This window comes from Loxodonta africana, chromosome 13 (assembly GCF_030014295.1).
Source record: "Loxodonta africana isolate mLoxAfr1 chromosome 13, mLoxAfr1.hap2, whole genome shotgun sequence".
Taxonomy (NCBI): domain Eukaryota; kingdom Metazoa; phylum Chordata; class Mammalia; order Proboscidea; family Elephantidae; genus Loxodonta; species Loxodonta africana.
Window position 1 is genome coordinate 59729909 of NC_087354.1, and position 19131 is coordinate 59749039.

The following is a 19131-nucleotide window of genomic DNA, read 5'->3' on the forward strand; positions in this document are numbered from 1 at the left end:
AGTAGAAATTATTTCCCAACTGGAAAGTGAGAGAGAAAAAAGATTGGGAAAAAAAAAATGAACAGAACCTTGGAGACTCGTTAGATAATATCAGATGGACTTAACATGTACGTAATTGTAGTTCCAGAGGATGAAGAAAGAAAGAAATTGAGGAAAAACATTGTCTGAAGAAATAGTGGCCACATTTTCTGCAAATTTGATGAAATAAATAATAATATCAAAAAAACACCAAACAGTGTAAACACTAAGAAGAACACACTGTGGCATATAATAGTCAAACTGTTGAAAGCTGAGTATAATGAGGAAATCCTCACAGCAGAAAGAGAAGAAAATAACACATTACATACAACAGAAGTAAGATTCTAAGAACTGACTTCTCACTAGAAAATATGGAGGCTGGAAGAAAGTACAGCACTGTCTTTTGAGTGCTGAAAAAAATAACTATCAATGCAGAATTCTATATTCAGTGAAAATATCCTTCAAGAGTGACAGCAAAATAAATACATTTTCATATTAAAAAAACTGAAAGCATTTGTCACTGGCAGACATGCATTATAAGAAATGCTAAGGGAAGTTCTTCCAGCTGAAAACAGTTGATAACCCATTGCTAGTGAGTCAATTCTGACTCATAACAACCCTATAGGACAGAGTAGAACTGCCCCACAGGGTTTCCAAGGCTGTAATCTTTACTGAAGATTGCCACATCTTATTCCTGTGAAGCGGCTGGTGAATTTGAACTGCCAACCTTTTGGTTAGCAGCTGAGTGCTTAACCACTGCACCACTAGGGCTTCTCAAGACAATTGATCAGGTGGAAACTTGGATCCTCAGAAAGGAATAGAGAGCTTCAAAATGGTAAATATCTGGGAATATACAAAATACTTTTTCATCATAACTTTTTAAACAAAACAGGCCTATTTAAATCACAACTTATAAAATTGTCTTGTAGGGTTTATATTGTATGTAGATGGAATACATGTAACAACTATAATTGAAAGGATGGTGTAGGTGTGGGTTATGGACCTATTTGGTAAAGTGGTATGATATTAAGTGTAAGTAGAATAAAAACTTAAGGAAGTATATTGTACATCTACATAAACCACTAAAAAATAATGCAGACAATTACAGATAAAAAACAATAGAAATTTTAAAATGAAAAGCCTAGGAAAGGAAGAACAAATAAAAAAAAAAGGAAAAGTAGAAAACGAATAATAAATTGATAGACCTAAATCCAGTGATATTAATAATTACATCAAACATTAATGGCCTGAGGCAATTATGAGGTAGGAGTAAATGGATGCAGATAGATATGCCATGTGTTATGGGTTGAATTGTGCCCCCCTCCGTGAATACACAGGTTACAGTCTTATATAATGTAATCAAATCTTGTCACCTTTGCCATATTCTATTGGCTAACATGCACAGGTCCTGCCCACACATAAGGAGGTGTAGACCAATGGAGCAGACCTAGACTCTGCCTGCCATGGTATTATTCCGCCTGCCACAATATGATGGACCATAAAAGAATATGTCAGACAGTTACAAAATACACATGCTTTTCAAGTGTTCATGGTACGTTCACCAACACTGACCACGTGTGGGGCCTCAATAAATTAAAAAAAAAGAAAATTATATAGAGGATGTTCTCAGACAACAATAGAATTAAGTTAGACACCAAAACATTGAGATACCTAGGAAAAAACTCTAAAACATTTGAAAATTACAATCACAGTTTTGAATAATCTATAGGTCATAGAAGAAATCACAAGAGAATTTAGAAATTTGTTGAACTGATAAAAAATGAAAATATAGCAATATCAAAATTTGTGGGATGCAGCTAAAGCAGTACTTAGAGGGATATATGTAGCTCTTGGATATGTATTTACATTTATATTTGAGGGTATGTTGTTAGTTTTAAAACCCTGGATGAGATTGTCTAGGGAATCATAGAGAAAGCAGAGGCCAGGGGCAGTACTCTAGTGAATACCAATATTAACTTGTAGGTAGTAGAAGAGGAACCCAAGAAAGAAACTGAGAGAACAGTTAAAAGACTACAAGGAGAATTGAGAGAGTATCATGAAAACTAAATGAGATGAGTTTCAAATAGAAAACATTCAATAGCATCAAATATAATAGAGGATCAATAAAATAAGGACTTGGAAAGTGTTGATTGTTTTAGCAGGACTGATGATTTTTCAGGAGTATTTTCAGAAGAATGGTTCTGTAGGGAAGGGGCAGAGACCAGATGGCAGAGTTTTGAAGGGCAGTGGGAGTTGAGCTGGAGGGATGAAGAAAGGGAGGTGGTATTCTGTGGTGGTTAAGACCATGGGCTCTGGAGCCAGGCTGATGGAGTTTCAATCCTGGCTGTCTCGCTTACTAGCTGTGTGGTCTGCGATGAGTTGGCTTATCACTCTGTCCAAAATGAAGATAAGAATAGTGCCTATTTTGTAGGTGCTTAAAGGGTCACTATGACTTGGAATCGACTCAGAGATGTTGGGTGCTTATCAGGATTCCAAGAGTTAATGTATGTAAACTGCTTAGAACAGTGCCTGGCACAGAGTAATTGCTATGTAAGTGCTAGTTGTTATTGTTATTATTGTAGATTAACCCACCCTTGAAAAACTTGACTGTGAAGGGAAGGAAAGAGTTGGTTTTGCTTTTCTGAATGAAGGAGGGAGAATCAAGGGACGGTTTTAAAGAACACGTTTAATTACCTAGAGTAAAAACCTAGGTCAAAGGAGTGGTTGAAAGTATACAAGAGAAAAGTGAAAAGAGATGGCGCAAGATTTCAGAGACAGTAGGCAGGCGTGAGGAGGGACCCTTGAATCACCGAGGGGAGGGGCAAGGATGGGCTCTGATAAATACCAATTTATTGGAAGTGGTCTCATGGTTTTGATTTTTTTGTCAATTACAGTAAAAGTTCAGATTATGTGAGGAAATGGGAAGGAAATTGATGGGTGTGGAATAGGGGTGTATGAAGGAGGATGGTGAATACCTGGGATACCCAAGAGAAGTGGAAGGAATTTGACCATGGGCAAGTATCTAGAGTCTTTTGCTTTGCAAACCTAATTATCTTGATAGTAGAGGTTACGTGGCACATAATGATTTATACTGAAAGCAGGTTGTCTTTATTTTATAAAAAAAAGTTTTCAGCCGTGAGATAACGTGAAACTAGGCTGTGTAGAACCAGTCTTGGGACTCACTGAATTAACTCAGAAGAAGAAAGAACATAATAAAAACGAAATGAAATTTCAAAAATCTAAAAAGGTTGGAAATCATTAGGCTTGTGATTAAAAGGTTTTATTTCTAGTTCTTTGTGTTATTTCACTAAAATATCTTTACTTTTTGGCAAGATGCAAAAATCGCAATAAATTCTGAAGTAGGAAATAACTTTAGAAATTGTTAACAAGGAAAATTCTGTTTCTCGTACTTTGGGTCATTTGGACTTGAGATAAGCAACAATTAAAACTTCTTTTTTAAATTTTAACAGTGATCCCTATGTGAGAGTGACGTTATATGACCCAATGAATGGAGTTTTTACAAGTGTGCAAACGAAAACCGTTAAAAAGGTTAGACTTACCAGTACTTAACATTTTTTAGTGTACTGTTTTAATTTAAATAATGAAATATAAAAAAATTAGTTATGTTTATTATCTTTTAGACTTTGAATCCGAAGTGGAATGAAGAAATATTATTCAGAGTAAGTATGCATTTTATTTCATTAAGACAATAAAAAAAATTTTTTTCTGAATATGTTAGAATAAGTTCTCACTTATTGCTAAATATATATTTGATAAGAATTTGCCTTAGTTGTTAAACAATTCAAAAAGAATTAAATTAAGTGTTCCTGTGATGACATGATCCTGAAACGATTTATCTTATTATGAGAAATATAAATGTAAGGTAATGAAGAGGTAAAAGATGATTGTAGAACTGGAATATTCTTATTCTAATAAATGAAACTGATTTAGAGACTGTGTAATAATCATATTCCAGTTTAGCAGATTTTGGTGTGTTTTCCTTTAAAGATGATGTGGTATGAACGTCTACCCAATCATTTATCAAATAGACTGGTCCAGGTAAGAGATGATGTTGGTGTTGTTGTTAGGTGCTGTGGAGTCGGTTCCGACTCATAGTGACCCTATATACAACAGAAAGAAACACTGCCCAGTCCTGTGCTATCCTCCCAGTTGTTGTTTTGCTTGAGCCCATTGTTGGCAGCCACTGTGTCAGTCCATCTCATTGAGGGCCTTCCTCTTTTTCGCTGACCCTCTGCTTTACCAAGCATGATGTCCTTCTCCAGCGACTGGTCCCTCCTGATAACATGTCCGAAGTATGAGATGATGAGGGGCTATCAATAAGTAGGCGCGTTTTTTCTTATGGATTCTTTACTCGCATTTTGATAGACACCTTTACCTCCCTCTCTGTATGTAAGAGCACACTCCACCCAGCAGTTATTTCAGACTCCTTGGAAGGGCCCTCAAACTGAAGGTCTCCCTGTTCCTATCTAATTCCAGAGTCCTTACTGAGGCCATCACCCTCTCAGCAGTGGTAGAGTTGGTTGTTTTTGTTAGCTGTTGTCACGTTGGCCCCCGACTCATGACGACCCCACCCACAACAGAACAAAACACTGCCCAGCCATCCTGGTGATCAGTTGCAGATTGGACCGTTGTGGTCCATGGAGTTTTCATTGACTGGGTTTCAGAAGTAGATTACCAGGCCTTTCTTCCTAGTCTGTGTTAGTCTAAAAGTTTCGCTGAAACCTGTTCAGCATCACAGCAACACGGAAGCCTCCACTGACAGACAGGTGGTGGCTGCCATGAGGTGTATTGGCCAGGAATCAAACCCAGGTTTCTCTCATGGAAGGTAAGAATTCTCCTTTTCCTCTCTGCAGGATTATTCCCGTCTGTATGTCCATCCTTAATCCCATTTTCCCCTTTAGTTTTTAACTCATTTCCCTGTCCACCTGAATAACCAACATTCTCAAAGGAGTTGTCTGCCCCTCATTTCCACTTCTCTATACTCATTAAGCCCCCTAATGGAACTCACACCCCTGCCACACAAATGAAACCTCTTATTAAGGTCACCACTTGCCAAGTTCAGTCCCCATTTTCTTTGGAGAAGACATTTAAATGCAAACTTTTATTTTCACCCTGAGTTTGTAATTAGATGTCAAGTGGTCTGAGTTTCCTCCAACCTATGTGTCTTACTGAATGGCAGTAAGGCTTTGCATCGTGTATGCTTTTACATGTAAGTAGGAGATTCTTGGAAGATAAAAAAGGCTTTAAATCTTATCAGATTTGTTACTGAAGAATTTCAAGGAAGGGGGTCTTTCTTTGAAACTGGGAACAACCTACACTGCTTACTTTTTTTTCCCTTTTTTTAATTGAGGTGAAAATTCACATAACATACAATTAATCATTTTTAAGGGTACAGTTCAGCCACCACCTTTCTCTAGTCTCAAAACGCCGGATCGCTCCAGAGGGACACCCCATACCCGTGAAGGAATCACTCCCCAGGTCCTCTCCCCTCATGGCCTGGCCACCACGAAGATGCTTTCTGTCTCTATGGGTTTGCCTGTTCTGGATATTTCATACGAAAGAAGTCATACAAAATGTGACCTTTTATCTCTGGCTTCTTTATTTAGCATAATGCTTTCAAGGTTCACCCAACTCATCGTATGTATTGGTACTTCATTCCTTATTATTTGGTTGTATGGCTTTACCACAATTAGTTTGTCCACTCATTCATTGATGGACATTTGGGTTGTTTTGGATATTGTGAATAATGCTGCTGAAAATATTAGTGTGCAAGTATCTGTTTGAATCCTTGCTTTCAGTTCTTTTGGGTAACTACCCAGGAGTGAAATAGCTGGGCCCATATGGTAATTCTGTGTTTAACATTTGAGTAACCACAAATCTGTTTTCCACGGTGGCTGCACCGTTTTACATCCCTACCAGCAATGTACAAGTATTCTAATTTCTCCAATTTTTTTTTTTTTTAATTTTAGCCATCCTGGTGGATCTGGAGTTACATCTCAATGTAGCTTTGATTTGCATTTTCTTAGTGACCGATGATGTTGAACATCTTTCCATGTGCTTGCTGGCCATTTGTCTATCTTTGGAGAAATGTTCATCAAGTTCCTTGCTCATTTTTTAAATTGGGTTGGTTGTCTTTTGGTTATTGAGTTGTAAGAGTTCTTTAAATATTTTGGATATTAAATCTTTATCAGATATATTATTTCCAAATATTTTCTCTGATTTCGTATTTGTCTTTTTGCATTCTTGATAATGCCTGTTACACAAAAATTAGTAATTTTTCTGCAGTCCAGCTTGTCTACTTCTTATTGTGTTTCTGGTGCTTTTGGTGTCAAATCTAAGAAACCATCACTAATTTCAAGGTGACGAAGATTTACTCCTGAGCTTTATGGTTTTAGCTCTCATTTTTAAGTTATTGATATGTTTGAGTTAATTTTTCTACATGGAGTGAGGAGAGGTCCAACTTCATTCTCTTGTATGTGGAGATCCAGTTTTCCCAGCACTCTTTGTTGAAGAAACTGTTCTTTCTCCATTCGGTGGCCTTGGCATACCTATCAAAAATCAATCCATGGCCATATTTGGGTTTATTTCTGGATGCTCGATTATATTTCATTGGTGTATATGCCCACCTATAGGGTCGCTATCAGTCGGAATCGACTCCATGGCAGCCGGTATATGCCTGTCCTTAGGCTAGGACCACGCTCTTATGATGACTGTGGTTTATAGTAAGTTTTGAAATTGGAAAGTGTAAGTCCTCCAGCTTTGTTCTTCTTTATATATATATATATATATATATATACATATATATATATATTGGACTATTTGCAACCCCTTGTATTTCTTCACAAAAGGCCATTGAGGTTTTGATAAGGATTGTATTAAACCACTTTTGGGACTACTGTCATTGTAACAATTTTAAGTTTCTCAATCCATGAACATAGAATGTCTTTCCATTTAATTAGGTCCTTTTTAGTTTTTTCAGTAGTGTTTTGTAGCTTTCAATGTACAAGTCCTTCACCTCCTTGATTACATTTATTCCTAGGTATTTTATTATTTTTTGATACTATTGTAAATAGCTTTGTTTTCTTAAATTTCCTTTTCAGATTATTTATTATTAGTATATAGAAACACAGTGGATCTTTGTGTGTTGATCTTGTAGCCTGCAACTTTGCAGAATTTATTAGCACTAGTGATTTTTTTGTGATTTCCTTAGAATTTTTTACATGCAGAATCATGTCATTTGCAAATAGAGATATACTTCTTCCTTTTCAATTTGGATGGGTTTTGCTTATTTTCTTGCCTGATTGCTCCAGCTAGGACTTCCAGTAGAATGTTTAATAGCAATGGCAAAAGTGGGCATACTTAAAGGAAAGACAATACACAATATAGGTGAAGTCAGCGCAACTTCCAGATGCTCCTTGGAAACCCTATGGGGCAGTTCTACTCTGTCCTGTAGGGTCACTATGAGTCAGGATCGACTCAACAGCAGTGGGTTTGGTTTGGGTATACAGCCCTACAACAACAGTAAAAACAAATAATAACTTACAAGCAGATACATAGGCAGGTACATATGCTGAATAGGGGAAGGAGGGCGTATAGGAGTATACCCATGTACGTATATAGGTTAGGCTATGCATATTTTTACATATATATTTGTATGTACAGCATGTATATTCATATATATAATAGAGCACAAAGAGGGCACAGAGGGGGCATAGAGGCTTCCTAGACACATCCAAATACCTTGAGGGACCAAGTTACTGGGGCTTAGGGCTGGAAACCATAGTCTCAGGGGACATCTATGTCAATTGGTATAACAGTTCATAAAGAAAAGGTTCTACATCCTTCTTTGGTGAGTCATGTCTGGGGTTTTAAAAGCTTGCAAGTGGCCATCTAAGGTACATCTATTAGTCCCATCCCGTCTGGAGCAAAAGAGAATGAAGAAAACCAAAGACACAAGGAAAATATTAGTCCAGAGGACTAATGGACCACATGAACCACAGCCTCCACCAGCCTAAGCCCAGAACTAGATGGCTCCCAGCTACCACCACCAACAGCTCTGACAGGGATCACAATAGAGGGTACCAAAGAGAGCGGAACAAAAATGCAGAACAAAATTCATATTCACAGAAAAGACCAGACTTACTGGTCTGACAGGGACTGGAGGAACCTCCAAGACTGTACCCCCTGGACACCCTTCTGACTCAGAACTGAATTCACTCCCAAATTCCACCTTTCAGCCAAAGATTGGACAGGCCTATAAAACAAATAATAACACATGTGAGGAACATGCTTCTTAGATCAGTCAAGTATACGAGACCAAATGAGTGACACCTGCCCAAAAGCAAAGTTGCAAAGTCAGGAAGGGACGAGAAAACTGGACAAATAGAAATTGGAAACCCAGGGTGAAAAGGGGGAGAGTGCTAGCACGTTGTGGGGATTGCAACCAATGTCACAAAGCAATTTGTATATACATTTTTGAACGAGAAACTAATTTGCCCTGTACGCTTTCACCTAAAGCGCGCGCGTGTGTGCGCGCACGCACACACACACACACACACACAGAGTAAGTGGCATACTTATCTTCTTCCTGATCTTAGGAAGAAATCTTTCATTCTTTCACCATCGAGTATGATGTTCGCTATGGGTTTTTCATAAATGTCCTTTATTATGTTAGGGAAGTTCCCTTCTATTCCTAGTTTGCTGAGTGTTTTTATCATGAGTTTTGTCAAATGCTTTGTCTTTGTTCATTGTATTCCTGGGGTAAATCCTACTTTGTCATGGGTCACATTTTTTAATCTCATTTTACACATGCTCTTGGCAGGATTTGACATAGCTGGCTATTGGTAAACACTTGCTTCTCTGGAGGCTTCTGTCTTACCACTCTTGATTTCAGTCAGGAAAACAGAAGCCACTCTAGTGTATTCCATGTTCGAAGGGCTTTTTTTGTTTTTGTTTTGTTTTAATAAAGTGAACTGGAAGTTTATGTAGTCATAGTAAGGGAAGCTATTGCTAAAGCTCAGGTCAAGGAGGCTGTTACTGAAGGTCCTGCCAACGGCATCTACCAGGGTTTTCCTTGTTCAGAGAAGGATCTCCCCACTCTCTCTGCTATGGCATAAAAAACAGCATTCTAAATCATTTTGGAAAGTTTAGATTATTGAGGAAATGGTTTTGGGTTGATTGGATGGTCACATGGAGGAAAGTGAAGCTAAATCTGTCTTCTTTTTCCAGAATAAACTCCATATTTGATAACATCTGGTTTTGATTGCTTCTTTGGCACAAGTATTGCTTAGGAGAGTTTTTAAATTCCCAAGTGGTTGGGTTTTTTACTTATTTATACTTTTATTATTATTTTACTTATTTTATTGCCTTTTTCTCAGATATGTGTTTTCAGTGTGTTGAAGCTATGTCTTTGTTCCCTTTCCTAACTGCATTGGCTTACGCACGTCAAATAACAGTTAATGGTAGTAGTGATGGATGTATCCTTGTCTCATTCCTAATTTTAGTGGGAATGCATCTAACATTTCTCCATTAAGCATGAATTAAAAAAAAAAAATAGCTTTTATTGTTTTTCTTATTAAAAATGTTTTCAGCTACTGCTATTTTTTCAGGTGTTAAAAAGTAATATTGACACTTCCAGTTTCAGCCATGATGGAGTAACAGGGTGTTGGCCTTAACCTGATGCTGTAAACAACTATAAAGCTGGAACAAAATATATGAACCAACTGTTTTAGGCACAGGCCTGACAGAGGGAAAAACACAAGGCGAGCTCCACATCCATGTTCTTTGAGATTCAGGACAGTGGAGCCCAAAGTGACAACAGGAATTTTTTTGGTAAGGTGTAGAGATCAGAAATCAGGACAACTGAGGTGGCTGGAATTTATGAGGCACGTTACTAGAGAGGAAGGAGCTGCATAGAGAAGGAGCCCCGGAAATCTTCATTAGTGCCCCCTTGAGTCTTTGGCTGAATACTAAGCTATGTGTGTGCAGGACAGGATCCCAAAATGCCTGGCTGAGAATAACCACCAGTAGGCTGTGAGCTGAATGGAAATTCTGGAGGTTTCACAGTGCTGGCGGACTTTAGAGTTCCAACCACCCAGAGCACAGAGACCTTACCAGACACTCAGTGCATTCAACCGGGGACACAGAAAGGCTACATCTTAGGGGGAGGACTACTTTAGCCATAAAGTAAAGGCCACTCTAGAAACCTATTACACATCCGTCAGTTTGTCATACCGTGGTGGCGTGTATGTTGCTGTGATGCTGAAAACCGTGCTGCCAATATTTCAAATACCAACAGGGCCACCCATGGTGGTTAGGTTTCAGCAGAACTTCCAATCTAATATGGACTAGGAGGAAATCCTGGCATTCTACTTCCAAAACTTAGCCAATGAATACCCTATGAATCACAACAGAATATTGTTCAATATAGTGCTAGAAGGTGAGCCCCCTAGTTTGGAAAGCACTCAGAATATACAGTGGCTGTAACAGTGAACTCAAGCATACCAGTAATTGTGAAGATGGCGTAGGACCAGGCAATGTTCTGTTCTACGTGAGACACCATGAGTCTGAGCCAACTCTATGGCACCTAACAATTAACACTCTAGATCCATCCTACTAAAGCCTAAAACCAAGCCTCCACAGGAGCAAAGGGTGTCATCGGTAAACTAACGGCCTACTAGAAAAAAACTCAGCACTCTTTAAAAGAAGACAGCATAAGTCAGACCTTCTACAGTGTACCATCTACACTGTCCATCATACAATGAAAAATTTAAAAAGATGTGAAGAAACAGAAAATATAACCAAACAACCAGGGGAACAAACAGTCAATATAAATAGATCAAGAGATGACCCAGATAGTCTGATTATTCATATACTGAAGGATTTGAAGGAAAAGTTAGGCATAATGAGTGAACAGCTGGGGAGTCATCAATAAAGAAATAAACATGATAAAGAAAAGAATCAGGCACTTCCTTTGCTGGTCCAGAAGACGAAAATTATGCAACATGTTTTTAAATAACCAATAGATCAAAAAAAGAAAGTAGAAAATAAATATATTTTTAATTTAGAAAATATTTTAACATCAATAATTAAAAAATAGCATATAAAAATGTGAGATGATGCTAATTCAGTGCTTTGCTTAGAGACAAATTTATACTTTTTAAATACTTATATGGAAAAGAAAGATTTAAAGTAAGTGATCTAAGCTTTCATCTTAAGAAGCTAAAAAGAAGAGAAAATTAGCATAAAATAAATGTCTTTGTTAGGTGCCCTACATACAAGAGAACGAAACACTGCCCAGTCCTGCACCGTCCTCACATTTGGTGCCATGTTTAAGCCCATTGTTGCAGCTACTGTGTCAGTCCCTCTCTTTGAGCATCTTCCTCTTTTTCGCTGACCCTCTAATTTACGAAGTATGATGCTCTTCTCCAGGGACTGGTCATTCTTGATATCATATCCAAAGTACATAAGACAAAGTCTTGCCATCCTTCCTTCTAAGGAGCATTTTGGCTGTACTTCTTCCAGGACAGATTTGTTCTTCTGGCAGGCAGTCCATGGTATATTTAATATTCTTCGATAACACCATAAAGGCATCAATTCTTCTTCAGTCTTCCTTATTCATTGTCTAGCTTTCACATGCATATGAGGCGATTGAAAATACCATGGCTTGGGTCAGGCGCACCTTAATCCTCAAAGTGACACCCTTGCCTTTTAACACTTTAAGGAATTCTGTTGCAGATTTGCCCAATGCAATACCTCATTTGACTTCTTGACTACTGCTGCTTCTGTGGGCATTGATTGCCGATTCAAGTAAAATGAACTCCTTGACAATTTCAATATTTTCTGTTTATCATGATGTTACTTATTGGTCCAGTTGTGAGGATTTTTGTTTTCTTTATGTTGAGGGGTAATCTATACCAAAGATTGTAGTCTTTGATCTTCATCAGTAAGTGCTTTAAGTCATCTTCGCTTTCAACAAGCAAGGTTGTATCATTTGCATATCGGAGGTTATTGAGCCGTCGACAAATCCTGATGCTGTGTTCTTTTTCATATAGTCCATCTTCTCAGATTATTTGGTCAGTGTGCAGATTGAATAAGTATGGTGAAAGGATATAGCCCTGACACACACCTTTCTTGATTTTAAACCACACAGTATCCCCTTGTTCTGTTTGAACAACTGCCACTTGGCCTATGTACAGGTTCCACATGAGCAAAATAAAGTGTTCTAGAATTTTTTTCTTTACTTTTTGCCCATTTTCTGGTTCAGATATTTTCACTCTTATTTCCGTCCTTGTATTTAGTATTTTAAGAGTGAAAATATCTGAACTAGAATATGGACAAAAAATAGAGAAAAAAAAAATGAAACCAAAGGGTGATTCTTGAAGAGATTAATAAAATTGATATCCTGTCCCAGTTGCTGTCAAGTTGGTTCTGACTCATGGCAACCTCATGGTGTCAGAGAAGAACTGTGCTCCATAGGGTTTTCAGTGGCTGATGTTTTGGAAGTAGATAGCTAGCCCAAGTAAGACAGACAGACAGATTCAGAGAGAGAACTCCAAAAGCCAATATTAGGAATGAAAGGGATTGGGGGGTCTTTACACAGACCAAAAAAAAAAAAAAAAGGGAATATTATGGGCAACTTTATGCCAACAATTTTAACAATCTAGCTAAAATGTACAGATTCTTTAAAAGCAAAAACATAGCAAAACCAATATGAGCAGAAATAGAAAATATAGATATTTGTTAGAGGAATGAAAATTGTCATTAAATACCTTACCAGAAAAAAGCTCCAGACCCAGATGGCTTCATTGGTCAATTCTGTCAAATGTTTAAAGAAAAAAATAATACTTACCTTACACAGAGTCTTTCATAAAATAAAAGGAAATGTTCCTAATTTGTTTTATGAGGCCAATATAACCTTAATATCAAAACTGGACAAGACGTTACAGGAAAATAAGTTTATAGACCAGTATCCCTTGTGAACATAGAAACAAAAAAATATTTTAATAATTAGTAAAGTTAACCCACATGTATAAAAACAATAATACAGCATGACCAGGTAAGATTTAACCCAGAAATACAAAGTTAGTTTACATTTGTTAAATCAGTCAGTGTAATTCACCACATTACAGAATAAAAGAGAAAATTATATGATCGTCTATAAAAAAGCATTTTAAAAAATTCAGTACCTTTTCATGACAAAAACTGTTAGCAAACTAAGAATAGAAAGGAAGTTTATCACCTGATAAAGGGTATCTTTGAAAAACCTAACACTAACATTATACTTACTGAGAAAGACTGAACAGTTTCCCCCTAAAATCAGGAACAAGGCAAGGATATCCACTCTCACCAGTGTTCTTCATCAGTGGGCTGGAAATGCTAGGTATGTCAAAAAGGTTAAAATAAAATGAAATAAAAGAAAAAGATTAGAAAGGAAGTAAAGTCACTCTTTTTATTCACATATGACAGAATTGTGTGTATAGGCAATTCTAAGGAATTTATGAGAAAAGCTATTGAAACTGATAACTGAATTTAGCAAGGTTGCAGAATACAAAGTAAATATATTTAAAAAATTTATATTTCTATATACCATATCAAGGATAACTAGATAAATTTGTGGAGGCCAGTGCTAATTCATCGCAGCTAGGCAAGGAACTGAAAACACTTCGTGATTTAGTATCGTCTGTACAAAGGACATTATTATGCGTGGTCCAGTGTTTTCCTCTTTGTCATGTATATCATCATTTATACATAGCACAAAATGTTTTCAATAGAATGTATTTACCATAAAAATGTCTGCCAAAATAATATATTACAGTAATAACTTGGTTAGTGGGCATTTAGCCAAATGGAAGTTGTAGTTCCAAGTTGAAGGGCGCCTTTATATCATTGAAAAAACATGAAGTACAAAGGAAGTTAAAGTGGGGAAACGTTACTGGGAAGTTAACAAAATTGAAGCACTAAATTGAAGTTAGTGCTTAGGAGCAAATTATAGTAAAAAGTTGCTCAGAGAAGACCAAGGGAGGCAGCTATGGGGAGAAAAGAGTCCAGGAGATTAGGTGCCACACTCTGCACTTTCAGCATCTGAAAAAGACAACACCACTCCATTCCCTATATCCCCACGATGCTCCATTTGTGCCTTGTGCTCATACTTCTCATGTTATATCTCTAAGTATGTGCATGTGTATATTTGTATTATGATATATATAGAAGCAGTGTACCTTGTACATAGTAGATACTTCTGTATAGGGAAATAAAAATCAGCCGAAGTTTCATCTCCATAAAATCACCACTGATTGTGTCATCTTCCAGTATTTTTCCCTGTGTTCATTTATCCATATATTAGTACTCCACCAACTTCCGTAATAATTTTGGTGTCATGTATTTTGTTTGCCAGGCACTTTACTTGTTAATGAAATGGCACTGTTCCCCACGCTCAGTGAAGCTTACTGTCTGGTGTAGATGACTGAGAACAAGTTATTCAAAATAACTACAAGTGGGCTGAGCCTTATCAAAGGGGAAGCATAGAGTGCTGGGGAGTGACTCTCAGGAGGGGCTCGCTTAGTCTAGGGGTTTTAGGGGAGGCTCTCTGAGGAAGTTATTGTTTAGAATGCTTCTAGCTTCAAGTAATAGATTTGAAGTAATAACTAAGATTGGCTTCAACAGTGCACATCCGTTACCTCTAATCACAAGACTCTGAAACTTGCTCACGAATGTCGAGTAGCTAAAGCAAAAGGAAGAAATGATGAAGAGAAATGAACAGAAGATTTCAAAGGGCAGCTCGAGAAGACAGAGTAAAGTATTATAATGACACATGCAAAGACCTGGAGTTAGAAAACTAAATGGGGAAAACATGCTTGGCGTTTCTTAAGCTGAAAGAACTGAAGAAAAAATTCAAGCCTTGAATTGCAATTTTGTAGAATTCTATGGAGAAAATACTGAATGATGCAGGAAGCATCAAAAGAAGATGGAGGCCACAACCAATGACTGCCCTGACAGGGAGCACAACAGAGAACCCCTAGGGAGCAGGAGAACAGTGGGATGCAGACCCCAAATTCTCATAAAAAGATGAGACTTAATGGTCTGACTGAGACTAGAAGCATCCCGGCGGTCATGGTCCCCAAACCTTCTGTTGGCCCAGGACAGGAACCATTCCCGAAGACTACTCATCAGACATGGAAGGGACTGGACAATGGGTTGGAGAGAGATGCTGATGAAGCTACTTGTATCAGGTGGACACTTGAGACTGTGTTGGCATCTCCTGTCTGGAGGGGAGACAGGAGGGTAGAGAGGGTTAGAAACTGGCAAAATCGTCACGAAAGGAGAGACTGGAAGGAGGGAGTGGGCTGACTCATTAGGGGGAGAGTAAGTGGGAGTATGGAATAAGGTGTATATAAGCTTATGTGTGACAGACTGAGTTGATTTGTAAACTTTCACTTAAAGCACAATAGAAGTTATTTAAAAAAAAAAAAAAAGCTTCAGTCACAGCCTAAAAAAAAAAAAAAGAAGAAGATGGAAAGAATACACAGAGTCACTGTACCAAAAAGAATTGGTCGACGTTCATCCCTTTCAGGAGGTAGCGTATGCTCAAGAACCAATGGTATCAAAGGGAGAGGTCCAAGCTGTACTGAAGGCATTGGTAAAAACATGGCTCCAGGAATTGACAGAATACCAATTGAGATATTTCAACGAACAGATGCAGTGCTGGAGGTACTCACTTGCCTATGCTGGGAAATTTGGAAGGCAGCTACCTGGCCAACTGACTGAAAGAGATCTATATTTGTGCCCATTCCAAAGAAGAGTGATCCAACAGAATGTGGAAATTATTGAACAATATCATTAATATCACACAAAAGTAAAATTTTATTGAAGATCATTCAAAAGTGGCTGCAGCAGTATATCAACAGGGAACTGCTAGAAATTCAGGCTAGATTCAGAAGAGGACATGGAACCAGGGATATCATTGCTGATGTCAGATTGATCTTGACTGAAAGCAGAGAATACCAGAAAGATGTTTACCTGTGTTTTATTGACTATGCAAAGGCTTTCGACTGTGTGGATCATAACAAATTATGGATAACATTGTGAAGAATGGGAATTCCAGAACACTTAATTGTGCTCATGAGGAACCTTTACATAGATCAAGAGGCAGTTGTTCAGACAGAACAAGGGGATACTGATTGGTTTAAAGTCAGGAAAGGTGTGCATCAAGGTTGTATCTGTTCACCATACTTATTCAATCTGTATGCTGAGCAAGTAATCCAAGAAGCTGGACTATATGAAGAAGGATTGGAGGAAGACTCATCAACAACCTGTGATAGGCAGATGATATAACCTTGCTTGTCAAAAGTGAAGATGACTTGAAGTATATACTGATGGAGATCAAAGACTACAGCCTTCAGTACGGATTGAATCTCAACATAAGGAAAACAAAAATCCTCACAACTGGACCAATAAGCAACATGATGATAAACGGAGAAAAGACTGAAGTTGTCAAAGATTTCATTTTACTTGTGTCCACAATCAACGCTCACGGAAGCTGCAGTCAGGGAATCAAATGATATATTGCGTTGGGCAAATCTGCTGCAAAAGACCTCTTTCAAGTGTTAAAAAGCAAGGGTGACACTTTGAGGACTAAGGTGCACCTGACCCAAGCCATGGTATGTTTGATCACATCATATGCATGCAAAAGCTGGACAGTGAATAAGGAAGACTGAAGAAGAATTGATGCCGTTGAAATACGGTGTTGGTGAAGAATATTGACTATACCATGGACTACCAGAAGAACAAAGAAGTCTGTTTTGGAAGAAGTATAGCCAGTATGCTCCTTTGAAATCAGGATGGCAAGATTTGGTCTTGCATACTTCAGACATGTTATCAGGAGGGACCAGTCCCTGGGGAAGGACATGCTTAATAAAGTAGAGGGTCATTGAAAAAAAGGAAGACCTTCGATGAGATGGATTGACACAGTAGCTGTAATGATGGGCTCAAAGATAGCAATGATTGTGAGGATGGTGCAGGATGGGGCAGTGTTTTGTTCTGTTGTACATAGGGTTGCTTTTAGTTGGAACTGATTGGATGGCACCTAACAATAACAAAAACAACATTCATGAGAAGTAAAGAGGAAGGTTGGTTACTGCAGCAGCTAAACAAAGCCGTGTCTGACCAGCTTCTCTGGGAATCCTTTGGCTTTCTCTCTATGGTCACAAGACGCAGCACTTCCAAACACCATCTTCACATGATGATGTCCAGAGGCAGGAAAGGGGGAGCCTTTCTCCATGTATCTGTTTTGAAAAGTGAGGAACCCTTTTCTAAAAGCATCCACCTCCCCGCCTGCCCAACCAGGAGACTGAGTTGTATCAGTGTATATTTCTAACCCAGCCACTGGTAAGGAGAATGGAATTAATGTGTGGGTTAAAGGAATCAGGATTCTGTCCCTGGGGCAGAGGCGGTGCCATCAATCCCTGATGACATTGTCATCCAATATGTGAATAAAATCAGAATCCTTTTAGCTAGGAAGAAGAGGGTGCCAGCTACCCCACTGAAAGAGCATTAAGTAAGTTATGGTATATCCATACAGTGAAGTTCTAGTCAGTTGTTTAAAAAGAGGTGGATCTGTAGGTATTATTAGCGAATTTCACAGTGTGTTAAATGAGGAGACAAAGGTGCAGAACATTGTGTAAAAACTGAAACAAAAAATGATCTCTCATATGCTGGTATTTGCAGAAAATACTTCTGGAAGGATCTCAGAAATAGTTCGTGGTTTTGCTCTGCGGGAGGGACAAGAGTGAGAGAAATATTTATAATTCACTATATTTCCTTTTAAGGAGTTCTGGTGGCACAGTGGTTACAGTGCTCGGCTGCTAACTGAAAGGTCAGCGGTTCAAACCTACCAGCCACTTTGCAGGAGAAAGATGGGGCAGTTTGCTTCCATAAAGATGACAGCCTTGGAAATCCTCATAGCAGTTCCACTCTGTAGTGTAGGTTTGCTATGAGTAGGAATTGACTCAACGGGAACAGGCTTTGGCTTATAGATCCATTTGTACTGTTTGGGTTTTCCCCCATGACCACGTATGTGCGATTTATTTTTCTATTTGTTCATCAGAAATAACTGTGTCTAGAGAAACAAAGTAGAAAAACATAACATGTAAATAAAAATACTGTGATACTTTCTATTTAAATAATGCTTTATGCATGTAAAAATACTTTCTTGTCTAATTCTTCTTGTGACACGTGCCCACACAAAAACTTTTACACAAATGTTCTTATTACCATTTTTCCTAATAGCCAAAAAGTGGAAACACCCCACATGTCTGTCAGCTGATGAATGGATAAATAAAATGTGGTGTATTCATGCAGTGGAATACTATTTGGCAATAAAAAGAAACGAAATACTTACATGCTACTACATAGGTGAACCTTGAAAACATTGTGCTAAGTGAAAGAAGTGAGATGCAAAAGGCCATATATTATATAAACCCATTTATGTGAAATGCCTGGAAGGGGCATGTCTGTGGAGACTGGAAGTAGAGTTGTGGTTGCCTAGGGCTAGGAGGTCCGTGTGAAATGAGAAATGCCTGCTAAACGTACAGGGTTTCTTTTTGGAGTGATGAAAATGTTCTAAAATCGATTGTGGTGATGGATTCACAACCCTATGAATATACTAAAAACCCCTGAATTGTCACTTTAAATAGGAGAATCGTATAATATGTGAATTATGTCTTAATAAAGCTGTTTTTTTAAAATGTACCTACTCTTCTTAGTTCAAGTAGATTCTCGAGACTAAATGGGCAGCTCCTGTCCGGAGGTGAGATGAGAAGGCAGAAAGGGACAGAAGCTGGTTGGATGGACACAGGAAATCCAGGGTGGAAAGGGGGAGTGTGCCTTCACATTATAGGGAGAGCAATTAGGGTCACATAACAATGTGTGTAAAAATTTTTGTATGAGAAACTAACTTGAGCTGTGAACTTTCACCTAAAGCAGAATAAAAAAATAAAATGTACCTACATTTTTTTTTTCTAGAACCACCAGCAAAACTTTCAGGAGCATTGCAGTTCTTTGTAAACACAGTAGGATATAACTGACACTTATTAA

The 19131-nt window shown here is 38.1% G+C and overlaps 1 protein-coding gene across 7 annotated transcripts in view; it reads left to right on the plus strand.

The window, feature by feature from the left end:
* The window catches only part of NEDD4 (NEDD4 E3 ubiquitin protein ligase), a 121399-nt gene that overhangs the window by 12816 nt on the left and 89452 nt on the right, over nucleotides 1-19131 (plus strand). For 3 of the 7 annotated variants that reach the window (XM_010597990.3, XM_010597991.3, XM_064267523.1), the window contains exons 3-4: nucleotides 3489-3567; nucleotides 3660-3698. In XM_010597990.3, the coding sequence (XP_010596292.1) occupies nucleotides 3523-3567; nucleotides 3660-3698 (84 nt within the window). In that variant the 5' untranslated portion in view covers nucleotides 3489-3522. Of the gene's footprint in view, nucleotides 1-3488; nucleotides 3568-3639; nucleotides 3699-19131 lie in introns of all 7 variants that reach the window. The other 4 variants (XM_064267522.1, XM_064267519.1, XM_064267521.1 and 1 more) reach the window with 2 other exon arrangements.